The 12369-nt window shown below is 41.5% G+C and overlaps 1 protein-coding gene across 1 annotated transcript in view; it reads left to right on the forward strand.

Moving 5' to 3' along the window:
- Positions 1-2999: 2999 nt before the first annotated feature.
- MTPN (myotrophin) overlaps positions 3000-12369 on the forward strand; it is a 30360-nt gene continuing 20990 nt past the window's right edge. Inside the window, exon 1 of the mRNA XM_059473378.1 lies at positions 3000-3167. Coding sequence (XP_059329361.1) covers positions 3096-3167 — 72 coding nt within the window. The 5' untranslated portion in view covers positions 3000-3095. The remainder of the gene's footprint in view (positions 3168-12369) is intronic.

Here is a 12369-nt window from a genome sequence, read left to right on the forward strand (position 1 = left end):
AAGCTTCACTTGACCTTGGGAAAGAAAAAAATAACTCTTCTTTCCTTTTCCTTTCCACTCCCTCTTCTTTCAGTACAAATACAGGCTAATAAAGAGAAAGAAAATGAATTGTTCAATTTTCACTTGTCACTCTTGTGTCAGTTCCATAACTTTATCTAGGCTGCTATCTGTCACCTTTATTATTTTCTCCTTAACAGACTGAGTTCTATATGAGGGTATTTTATATTACTGCTTGGCTGTTGTTGCTGAACTAACAGCTGTTGGGTATGAATTGTTCAGGATTACACAAAGGGAGTATAACAAGTATGAGATCAAACTCGTGTTTTTAAATCAAACCTGCAATGGGACCAATATGTATTCCAATCTCCTTCTTGGATTTTTATGTTGTTTGTTCTTTGAGTTTTGTTGCCTTGGTTTGATTCTTTTTAGGTGGATAGCAGAATTAATTAGATTATCTTTTATTCTAGACTGTTTGTGTGCTGTATTTATGATTTATACAAGTGGGTACATTATAGAATACCAGCAGCATATAACAGACTGCAACAATGAATTCCAATTTATTTATTAAAACAGATTGGGACACTTAAGCAGTAAGGTAGGACTTCAAAACAAAGCTTAAATAGTAAGCAGAGAGTTGTATTTTATCTCAAAGGGAGTAACTGGGCCACAAAAGGCAGTCTCCCTACACTTTAACTCATTCTTACAGAACGATGGATTCATAGAATCATAGAATAGTTTGGGTTGGAAGGACCTGAAAGATACATCTAGCTCCAAGCCCTGTGCCATGAACAGGGACAACTTAAATTAGACCACATTGCTTCAAGCCCTATCCAGTTTGGTCCTGACACTTCCAGGGATGGGACATCTATTAACTTCCTTAGCATTATAGATGGATAATGAGACGATTTGCTCTCACAATTAAAAGATAACTATTGTGTGATATTAAGAAAAGCTTTAGTGCTGTACAGTTATGTTATTGTAGTTTAGATGCCCTCTGCTCTCCCCACAGTTCCCTTTCCCCCCTGTGTTGCTGCCATCACACAGCCTGGGCTGTCCAGGACAGGTACAAAGGAGCTGCACAGGTGTCCCTGGCATGGGGCAGGGGGGAATGGAAAAGCTTGGGGGTGCTCAGGGGGGCAGCATGGCAACACCTGACCTCCAATCCAGTGACAAGAAAGCATCTCCACTGATAAAGGGCCAAGAGGAGCTGACTGGCAGACCCAGCTGGGGCTGGCTGGTGCAACCCCAGGGGTATTGGGTTGCAGGGATGGATGCTCAAAGACTGAGCATCCATCTTGAAGATGAACCAGCCATGTGGTGTGCACGAGAGGCAGTTCTCAGCACTGCACCTTTTTCCTTATGTAGTCCTTTTGTTGTGTTTTTGTTAAGGTTTAATAAACCTTTTGAAATTTTCAAAGTGAGCAGTTGTGTCTCACTTGGGCAACCGTGCCAGTGACTCACAACCCTCATAGTAAGGAAATTCTTCCTAACCTGTGTGTTTTTGTGAAAAACGCATGTATTTTATGATTGGCTTTTTGCAAATATTAAAATGAATATTATATGTGTTGTGTTAGAAAGTTATGCTGTATTAAGTTTTTTAAGTACTGTGTTAAATATAGTTTTAGGTTATAAAAATTATTAAAATAGAAACTATGCTATGTAAGATGCTTTGTTTAAAAGAAAGGACTTGCAGCGAGATAGCAGCCACAGGACACCTAGATCTTTCAGAGAAAAAGAATTTATTGCCCTCTTATCGGAAGAAACGAACTTCTTCCCGCCTTGAAGGTGCTATTAGGATTAGAGGGAAGAAGTTGACGCTGACCAGACAGAATCCTGTGTTTGAATAGAATTTATGCATTATGTATGTGATGTATGAATATGCAATGGGCTATTGTTTTTAAAGGTTAATCCTTTGTTAACGTGTGTCCCTTTTCAGGCTCTGATGCCCAGAAAAAGGTACCCAGGCATCCATAACTCTTTGTTTTTATTGTCTCATATTGTCTTAATTCAATTTGTCCAAATTGTTATTACTCTAATTGTGTTACTATTTTTATAACCATTTTATGACTATTAAACTTTTAAAATTTTAATAACAAGTGACTGGCGTTTTTCACATTTTCATACTATCTCCAGTCACCTGGAGGAGTCCAAGGAAAGCCTGGATGTGGCACTCAGTGCCATGGTCTGGCAGGCATGGTGGTGCTGGGTTACAGGTCAGGCTGGATGATCCCAGAGGTCACTTCCAACCAAACTGCTCTGTGATTCAGACCGGCTACAGGCACTGCAGAGCAGCTCCAGCTCCGAGGGTGTTTGGGATGCTCTTTGCCAGGGGGGATTAGGGAGAGCGGCTGCCTGCTGGCAGACAAGCCTGAGTCACACAGCAGGCTGCATGTTTCGTAGGCAAAACATGTGGCTTCGTTAAACAGATGCAACCGCCGAGTGCCAACATATTAATTAACCACCACATCCTTCCTTTCATGTCTCCCCGCTGCTGCTTTGGAAGCATTATGATAATTACCCGCAGCTTAGAGCCTCGGGGTTTGCAGAACAGCTATTCAGACACGTGGTTCCCGCAGCAGGCACAGACTGTGAGGGCGGGTCCCGAGTCCCGGCCGAGCTCGGCACGGTTCGGTCCGGGCGGTTCCGGCCTAGGCCGCGTCTCCACGGCAACCGCGGGGCCCGGGCGGGTCTCAGGGCGCATGCGCAGCCCTCCCTGCTCGCTCTCCCCTTTCCCCCCGTGGTATCCGGGGCAACGCGGGGACGCCGACGGCGCGCGCATGCGCTCTGCGCCCCGTGTGCCGCCGTCCCGCGTGGGCGTCGCGGCGGAGCGGGGGGCCGGACACGGGAACCGGAAGCGGAAGCGCGGCCGCGCGCGAGTGAAGCCGCTCCTCGCCCCGGCGGGACCGCCCGCGCTGCCTCGTGCCCGGCCCGGCCCCGCCCCGCGCTGCCCGCGCGCCTTCCCGCGCTGCGCCGAGCCCGGCCCCGCCCCGCCCGGCAGCCGGGGAGGGGCTCCCGCCGCCCGCCCGCCCGCGCTCCCGGTGCTGCCGCCGGCCCCTCGCCGCTCAGCGCCCGCGTCCCCCCGCCCGGCGGCCGCGATGTCCGACAAGGAGTTCATGTGGGCCCTCAAAAACGGAGACTTGGATGAGGTGAAGGACTACGTGGCCAAGGTAGGAGGCGGCGGCGGCGCGGGCGGAGGAGGGAGGGAGGGAGGGAGGGATGGATGTGCGCGCAGCCCCCGGGATGGGCCCGGGGTGCGGGAGCCGCGGCCCGGGCGGGTACGGGCTGCGCTCCTGGCCGTGGGCTGAGCTCCGTGCGGAGCCCAGCGCCCCCTCCCCCTCCGCGGGGCCTCTCGGCTTCCTCCTTGTCTCCTGCCCCCGCCGCCCCGTGTATGCCGCTGGAGTCATTCCGTGTCTAGGGAAACTTAACGCATTGACAGGCGGGATCCCGGCCCCTGATCCTGTGTGGATTTGTGGCCTGCGTTTGGTTATCCTTCCCCTCGGTGCCTCAGGGCTCGTCCTTAATAGGGTGATGCTAAGCTGCCGGGTGTGCTGAGGCTTAATTCATTAACCTTCTGGGAAGTGTGCTGGTGGCTGGGCAGGGCGAGTGCTCGGGAACAGCAGACACCTGTGTGATGGCTGAACACTCCTCAGGTACACGGCAGGGTTGGAAAGCTGCATTCTGTCCTCATTCGCCTTCTCTTGTCACTGAGAAAAGCACACAAGGGCAACGTCCTGCTTCAGTGAATCCTTGCTGTTCAGGGAGATTGTCTGGGAGCTGTTACATCAGAGCAGAGGTGTACATCTAATTTACCTGTAATTATTTTGATCTCCAAACAAGTTAATGATTGTCTTTGGGAGCTTGACACATGCTGACACAACTTGCCGTGATGATTTAGGTTCTTTCTACTCCAGTTGTCAACTTGCAAACTCGTAGTGCTCCTGGCAGAAAGAAAAGTGTGCAAGTACTTCCAGCTGCTTTTGTACAAAGTCCAACAGCTTAGCCTGAATAGTCTTCTCTGACAGTTCCAGCTAAGCTTCTGGACTTTGCATCAAAGTGGCTGTGCACTCACATGCTCTGCCCATAAAGTTCTAGAGGAAATAACTGGGAACAATTATCCCACTTCAGCTGTTTGCCAAGGGTTGTGTACCTGTCTGTGTATTAAAGGTTGGGTAATACATTGGTATGTCTAGTATCTTCTCAGATTTGGGGATTTGCAGAGTGTGTCAGCAGCATATTTGGATTTTCCTCCTGCTTTTAAATGGTTTCCATGTCTAGAAAATTCACTGCACGCTAGTAATTATTGGTTCCTTGTGTATCTTTTGCTGAGGCAAAAGCTTCAAGGCTGTGGCATTGTCTTGGTTCAGTTTCTATCTACAAGTTCACTGCAGTGCTAATTAGAAAGGTTTTTCTGTATTCCCACTCTTCCTGAGTGTCACTGCAACTCGTGTAGCAAATGGATTTATGTGATCACTCCTCATCTGCCTCAGTGCCCAGTCAAATACTTGGTTCCATCTGCTACTCAAAGAGGCTTGAGCCAGCCTGGATGCTGCTGTAGTGGAGAGGCTGAACTCTCTCATCTAACTGCACTAATGAGGCAGACATCCTTAAAAGAGAGATACTCACTGGAATTACATGATTAGTGTACAAGGAGCCTGCAATCCTTGAGTACTCTTACACTGTAGAACTGCTCCTAATGTAGAAGTTGAATAAACTCTGGGTGTTTTCTGTTGGTTTGTGATCTAATCTTATTCATACTTTTCTCACACTTCCAAGTATGTGTTGTGTCTTCAGTTGTTAAACAACCTACAAGAAGTCAAATGTTTTCAGTCCTTTTTGTTTCCTTGACAAATTGGTGGACTAGTAAACTCTTAGCCTGGTTTCCTGTGGAAGCAAAGCTTATATAACCGAGTTTTGGCTGATCCTTATCCTTCCTAGTGGTTTGTAAATCTTTTTTCTGTCTGATTTTTTTGTGAGTTTCACAGAGGTGCAGGTAGGTCAGTTTTGTTAAGGTAAATGAAATGGAGGGGGTGCCCTCAGGGAAGGGAAGAGTACAAGAATGAGTTTGGGTTTTACTGTATAAAGGAAATGCACGTTGAGGAGGGGCAAGAGAACTCTGTAAATCATCTGAATGTAGGTGAAGCCTCAACTGGAACTTCACATTCTCAGTTCTGAGATTAATGAAATATGTGAAGGCAAATCATGCTTTGGTAGCTGGAGTTCTCAGGAAAGTATCTGTTCTGTGCTCTATGTTCTTTCTGACTTTCTTCATTATCGGTTACATGGCTTCTGCTCCCTGCTGCTTTCCTGCTCTAAGTATGATTTAATGTTCAGGAATTTTACTTATATAAACTTTGCAGTGGCATAAATTTCCTCTCCCTGTAATGGGGGAGGCAGTCATATATATCTTACAGTCTGCATCTTCATAAAATTCTTCCTTGTCTGTCTTCCTGAAACTTTTGGTTCCCAGCTTCTCATTTGTTTTGTTTCTTGTTCTAGTCTTGTTTCCTCATTATTTGTTTGGAAACAATACAGCCTTTAACTATGATCTTGCAGTTTTGCCACCAATTACCACATGAAGGGTTTGACCTCTGATTTTGTTTCATGTTTGAATGGCAGGGCTTGAAATGCAAACTAGGTGACCCTGGGTGCTCTAAAAATAATAATATAAATGGATGTTATCAGTGGGAATGTAGGAATTGAACTCCCTTAATCAGACTGGACTTTTCTTCACTTGTGTGTAATAATGTAATAAGCTATGGAGTTTCTGTCTGTGGAGTCATAAGTATCTTTTTTTTTTTTCTTTTAATCTGAGGTTTGGCTAGTAAGTACCAAGAAGAATGTGAATGTTTCTGCTCCTTCAACAGTTCCTGGACAAAGAAAGGATACAGAAACAGAAGCAAGGGTCTCCATTTGCGTTACATATTTTTCTACATAGGGATTTTGCATTCTCCTGAAGGTACTTTCTTCAGGAATAAAAGTTTTTACAGAAAGAGTAGTTCTGAGGGGTGCCAATGAAACAGACAATGCCAAGTGATACTGCACTGTTGCTTAGCAAAAGAGATCTGTGTTGCCAGTCTGCATTTGAAAGATACTGGTGACTTCTATTTTATTAAAATATGAAAGATTATTTTTATAGTTTGAATAGCCACGTAAGACTTATTTCTGTTTTTGTAAGAGACATGATATTAGTGTCTATGTTTCTCAACTTACAACAGTGTCAACTTTATGGTAAATGTAAATTTCTCTTGGAATAGTGTATCTAGTGTGTTATGCTAGCAAGTACAGTGTCAGCTATTTTTATGATGACTAGATTAAAAAGTAGTTTTTTACTGTTTGCTTTCTTTGATGTCTCCCTTTTTAATATAGCCAGCATATGTTAGCTTCAGAGATGCCTACAGGAATCTAAAGGATTGAAGGAATTCTGCACTCTTCCCACGTACATCCACTCAAATTTTTAGAATTCCTCAAGAAGGCAGAAACTTCCATGGGAACAAGTGAATCAAATGTGCAGTTTAATGGGTGAGGAGGACCCACGCAGCTGAAAGAAATTTACCTCCCTCAAGGTAGGGAGTGGGTTAAAAAGTACTAGTTAGACAAAGAGCAAGTTGTATTAAGCCTACAGAATTTCTTAATATGAATAGCGTTTGCTCTTTCTCCTTTTCTTTAACCTTCCTCCCCAGTGGAATTAGATAAGCTGTGCATTTGCTTAGAAAGGACTTCTCTATCAGCCTGTGCACATAGCATTTCCAATCACCAGTAGATTTCTGAGGTGAAGTACAATTTCTTTTATTCACTAGGCATAAAGTTTTTAGCAAGATAAACTTAGATTTGTAGTAGAGGCTTCAAAATATTTGTTCTGAAGTAATTTCATCTCCCATAGTTTAACTGAGAATTCCCCACTTCCATGAGCTGATTTAATCCTTTGCATCATTTCCTAAACCTACCACTGCTTACATTTAAGTTTGGCAAATCAACTAGCCTAATACCATAAGAAGACAGGACAGGCAACAAAGCTGGAAGCACCAGATTTTTACTGCTCAGAGGACTGGGAGGTTGAAGTTATGGTAGGATGTGAAATGGGTATTTCTAGAAAGTGGCCCTCATAGGTATTTCTGGTGTGGAGTCTTGTTTTTTTAAATAACAAAACAAACAAAAGCAGATTCCTGGAGCACCTCCAATAACTCATCTAGCCAACAGCGACCACCTGTGTGTTCCTGACAAAGCTGTGATGCTGCAATCTGCAGTTCTTTGGGATATAGTGAAGTTTGAGTATGTGTCTTGAGAAATGCATAAAACTTGATAACTGCTAAACTAACTATGGAGGCTAAAATAAAAAAAATGTGCAGAAGTAACTTTTTGAACAAGAAGCAGCAGTGAGGGATATAGTTAAGTGTTGTGAAAAAGAGAAGAAACTTAAATATATCTGCAAGAAGAGAGATTAACATGAAGTAATAAATAGCTTTTAATTCTTTGGGATAACCTCTGTTCTCTTCAATGTCCATTCCAATGACTATTACACCTTCAGTTACAGACTAAATGAAAGTGTGTGCTTAAATGGTTGCTGTATACGAGAGGATTACTTGATTTACAGATATAATGGATACATTGAAATTCCCCTTATCTCATCATGCTGAAGTGCACATTGTTATTATGGCTGCATTGATACCTGAATTGCCTCTGGTCAGGTAACAGGTTTCCTGCTCTTGAGTGACAGCCTGGAAGCCTGTCTGGATTACAGTGCAGGGCAGCTCGACCTCACTGCCTTGTCCAGGAGCATATCCCTGATCTGGGAGCTGCTGCACTGAGCTTATTCCCTCTGGAGCCTCTTGGATATCTCTGTAACACTCCCCAGTGTTAGCACTTTTACTATGAGGATTTGTTTTTATTTGCAGATTCTAGGAGTTGTGTTATTTTCCACTTGATTACTGTTGAGTCTGCTGAAGTGTGATTGCTAAAGATAATTTTGTTTTACTGGGTAGTTCTAATTAAGCTTGGCGTTCAATTTACATTTTTCACATTTTAACATGATGACCTAAATCCTTCTTTTATGGAACAAGATAATTGTTTGCTACTGTAACCTGCCATTAGCAGGTTCCATTTTCATGGTGGAGTTGCTCTTAACCAAAATCCCGGGAATGTACCAGAAAAACTTTCAGAAAAACACAGACAGCACAGCTGCCACTTCTTAGTAGTGTGCACAATAAAATGAATGAGGTTGTTGAAAACCACCTCTTCAGGATGGCTAATTAATTTCCCCAGTCTGATCCAAGAGTATCTGAGGACATGTGGCAAAGAATTATTCAAAGATATTAATAGTTTGTGCCTCAGTTCTTAAGTAGTTTATAGGAGCAGCATGAAGTAACAAACTTGCCTGCAAACCTGGCATTGTGATGGAATGTGTGACTCACTGACTGAATGAACATCCCAGGATTCTCAAATCTCTCCCTTTTTTTTGTGAAAGTATGGAATTGATTCTTCAGCCATTTCAATTTGAAATTTAAATAGAGCTCATTCCAGCTGTGATCATTTGAATGATCATGAATCTGGAACTGCAAAATGTAATGTTTTCTTTGGGATGTTGATATCAGGCTATGGTGATTTTATTCATTGAGTTTGTGTCTGTGCTCTGAAAATCTTGGTGGCTTTAACATATTGCTAAGTGATTCATAATTGACCTTTCCATGCTTAAAACCCAAGTTAAGTACTTACTTACTTGATTCTGTCTGGGCTGTTCTTACTGTGCTGATTTCTCCTGTGCCTCATGGCTGTTTGCTGCAAAAAGTAGAGTTATATTAAGACCAGATAATAAAACATTGAATTTAATCTTCTTTTCTTTTTGCTGATGTACTAATGTATTCCACTCCCTAAATTGAAAGCAAATTTTATCTCTGAAATATATCCTGTTTTGTCCAAGTTTGTGGTATACAGCATATGCATTCCTAAGTATGACAGTCAAAGTTGGGAATAGGTTATGAATAACAAGCAGAGAATTTAGTGGTGTGAGGAAAACACTTAATTCTAGTACTGCTCTTTTTTCTGCCCTCCTTTATTCTAACCACAGTTTACCCTGTGGTACCAGTTTTATCTTTAATAAATCCTTGTTTTTCAAGCATAGCTCAATTAGCTATTTTGACTTCAACAGAAGGCTTACAGGAGATGAGCTAAGCTTTCTAAAACTTCAGGAGAACAGTTCTGCAGTGGTGTGGATCTGTATCCATTTGGAATAATATGTGGAAAGTTGAGTTAGATGTGAAGATCATGCAGTGCTGTTGACTTGGGTACCGTGGCATTGGTGATGCAGGTCATAGAAGTAAAAAATCCTGAATGAGTGGATCTTGCAGCACTGTCAAAATGCATAAATAAGGATTCCTTTGGGTACTTCTCAACAGACCAAACAACTTCTGTGTGGTTTTTCTGAAGGACCATGGGCTCAGCTGGTAATATATCAGGATTTGAAGATCAAATATTCTACTGAAGTTCAAGGAGAACATTGTGGACCGAGGGTTCTCATGTCCAAGAATTGTGATGTCTGATTAAAGGTCAGAAGAGAAAATTGAGGAAATATGCAGAAAACCAGGGGATGTGTATGATTATATTGCTGAAGTGATGGGGATCCAGTTTTATGTGAAGCATCAGTTGAATTTAGCATGTTTTTTATAGTTTCTTGTTAATGTTTGTTTGAACTTCTGAATGTGTGTCCACACAAAAGTGTGAGCAAAGTTACTTCTTTCTACCTAATTTCCCCACTTCTCAAGTTGAAGGCTTGTGTTAAATTATCCCTAATTTTTAATTCCATAGTAAAATGAATGTTGAATTTCCCAGTACAGTTCTGTGGAAGGAAGCAGTTGTCATTTCCATAGACAGATCTATTGCCAGGGACAAAAGCATGAGCTGGAATTAATAAGTGCCAATAACTGACCAGTTGGTTATACAACAGTTGTTTTTCTTACAAGTTGCAGTTTCAGCAGTTTTCAACAATTAGATGTTCTTCTGCTTTAGCTCATTATGAGGAGGGGTAGGTACAAATCAGTACAGTTCATATTAAAGTGAATTTTAAACTTTTATCGGATGCTGGGTAGGAGACTGACTTTTTTGTAGTATACTGGTGTTAAAGCCTATGTTGATCATGACCAGTGATGGCAAATTCTACAGTCACAGGCCACAGATGGGGAAGGAAATAATACTTTCATTTAAATGGTTAAGGAACTGCTATCTGTAGTGTTGCTATTTTGACTTTGAATGCAATCAGTATTAATAAATCCTATTGAACAAGCTTCAGTATTTGTCTTAATTCTCTGATTGGAATGTACTTGGGTGTGTTTTGTGGGTTTGTTTTTTTTGGGTTTTTTTTGGGTTGTGGTTTTTTTCGTCTTTTTAATAAAGACTAGGGTAGCAAATAATTTGTTTTCCCAAAAGCAGCTGAAATTCTGATGAGGGGGAGTAGGAAGGGAAATAAAAATACAGTCTTGAAAACTCATAATGCACATGAATATGGCTTTGAAGTCGCTTGAGGGAGTTGGGATTTGGTGCTTTTAGCACTTTGCCCATTTTTACATACTTTATTAGTATTTCTTATGCAGTGTAATTCTGTAGCTCAGTTCAGATACATTGTTTGCCAAGGGCACTGCATTTCTTTAAAGGAAGACACAAAAATTCTTTCTTGCTGCACCAAGAATTAGAATATGGTCTGCAGTTTTGTCTTTGCTTACACACATTGCTGCCTTCCTCAGTGGTTACCGGCCTGAAGGGAAATGGTGAAATCCTTTCACTTAGCCTTCAGCTATGCTTTGGAAATCAAAGAGAGTAATTGCATGCTGTGGCTAATGAGCTGAGCAGACCAAAACATCACTGGATAGGTGTTCTGGAGATTGCCCTGCCACACTTGCAGCCAAAGTTCAGAGAATGTTCTGACTCACTTTATACAACCAAATTGTGTGCTCAGAGTTTCTGATGTGCTCAGATCAAGTCTTGATAATTACTGTTGGATGACTAGTTCTTTCATTTCCCAAACTCTGGTCATTTATGAACTTGCTTTTGAACACACTTGTGACCTATAAATTAGTGATTAGCTTCAAGAAGGAAAGATGAGCTGTTAGGCCATTTGAGACAATAGATAGAGAGCTGTCCATAGAACAGTTACCATCAGCATCTCTCATTTAAACTGATTTGCTAATGACACTATGAAAGCAAATACCATAGGCAATAAATGTTTAAAAAGTATTTTTCTCTTGGTTCAAAAATGCTTCCAGTGCTTGATTCAGGTAATGCAATTGAAAGTGGAAGATTTCAAGTCCAATAAAAAAGAGGCTAGGAGAGTTCCTGTGAGGTGAGATCTGCATTTCTGTTTGTGCCCTGTATTAAGAAAAATCAAACTCACAAAAAACCCCACAGAATCCTTTGTACTCGAGTGAGGCATTTCTGAGAATCTTCATTTCTTGGATTGCTGACTTCTCAATAACTTCAGTAATGCTGTTAACTGTTTCTTGGCTAAAGTCTTGGATATTTAGCATAGTTTAAAAAACTTGAATTTTTCTCATGATAAAAACAGTAATTGTCTGTTATTTAAATTTATCTTCGGTACAATGACAGTAAATATAATTACTTTCAAAATAGGGTCCTCTAATCAGAGTATAACATGAGATACAGTTTCGTTCCATGTCTGTGACAAGTCAATAGACTGTAGTTACTAAAGCATTTTCAACAGTAATTCCTGAAGAAAATAGCTTAACTTTTGTAAGTGGATTATTTCAAACTTAAGTACAATACCAATCTTTTAAATTTTAAGGAAAGTATTATAGTGAAGCTGAATACTCCAATGTGTATAACTGTTTTAGGAGCCATGCAGTAGTTGTTAATGCATATGTTTTTAAGTATATACTGCTTAGAAAGCAGAATTTATTTTATAGATGTAAAAATAGCTTTTCTGATCGAGTTTTTGCCTCTGTGCTTTGTTTTTGCATGACTCCAATCACCAACTGCTTCATCATGTCAACAAAACTCTGCATTAAGGTACAAAACTTCTAGAACTCATTAATGCCGCTTTTGACATTTCGTATCTTTTTATGGATTGCTGAATGAAGAAAATGGAAATTCACTGTGCACAGGAAAATAACGCTTGTTAATCTTATAGGAAAACCCTTTTAGAAGCTAAGCTTCATTGCTTTGGATTTGATAGAACACTTGATTTTGCCTTGGACATATCTTTTGTTCAGTTTCTGGAGAGCTAATTCCTGCTTATGGTGCTAAGCCCCAATTAAAGCACTTAAATTCAGGGAATTTTTAACCATAGCAATAATCTTTGGGAGATACACTCATCTTCCTGTTTATTCTCTCATCTCTTCCTGCTACAGTACAACCTGAGCTTTGAGA

Source organism: Ammospiza nelsoni, chromosome 5 (genome assembly GCF_027579445.1).
Source record: "Ammospiza nelsoni isolate bAmmNel1 chromosome 5, bAmmNel1.pri, whole genome shotgun sequence".
Classification (NCBI taxonomy): Eukaryota; Metazoa; Chordata; class Aves; order Passeriformes; family Passerellidae; genus Ammospiza; species Ammospiza nelsoni.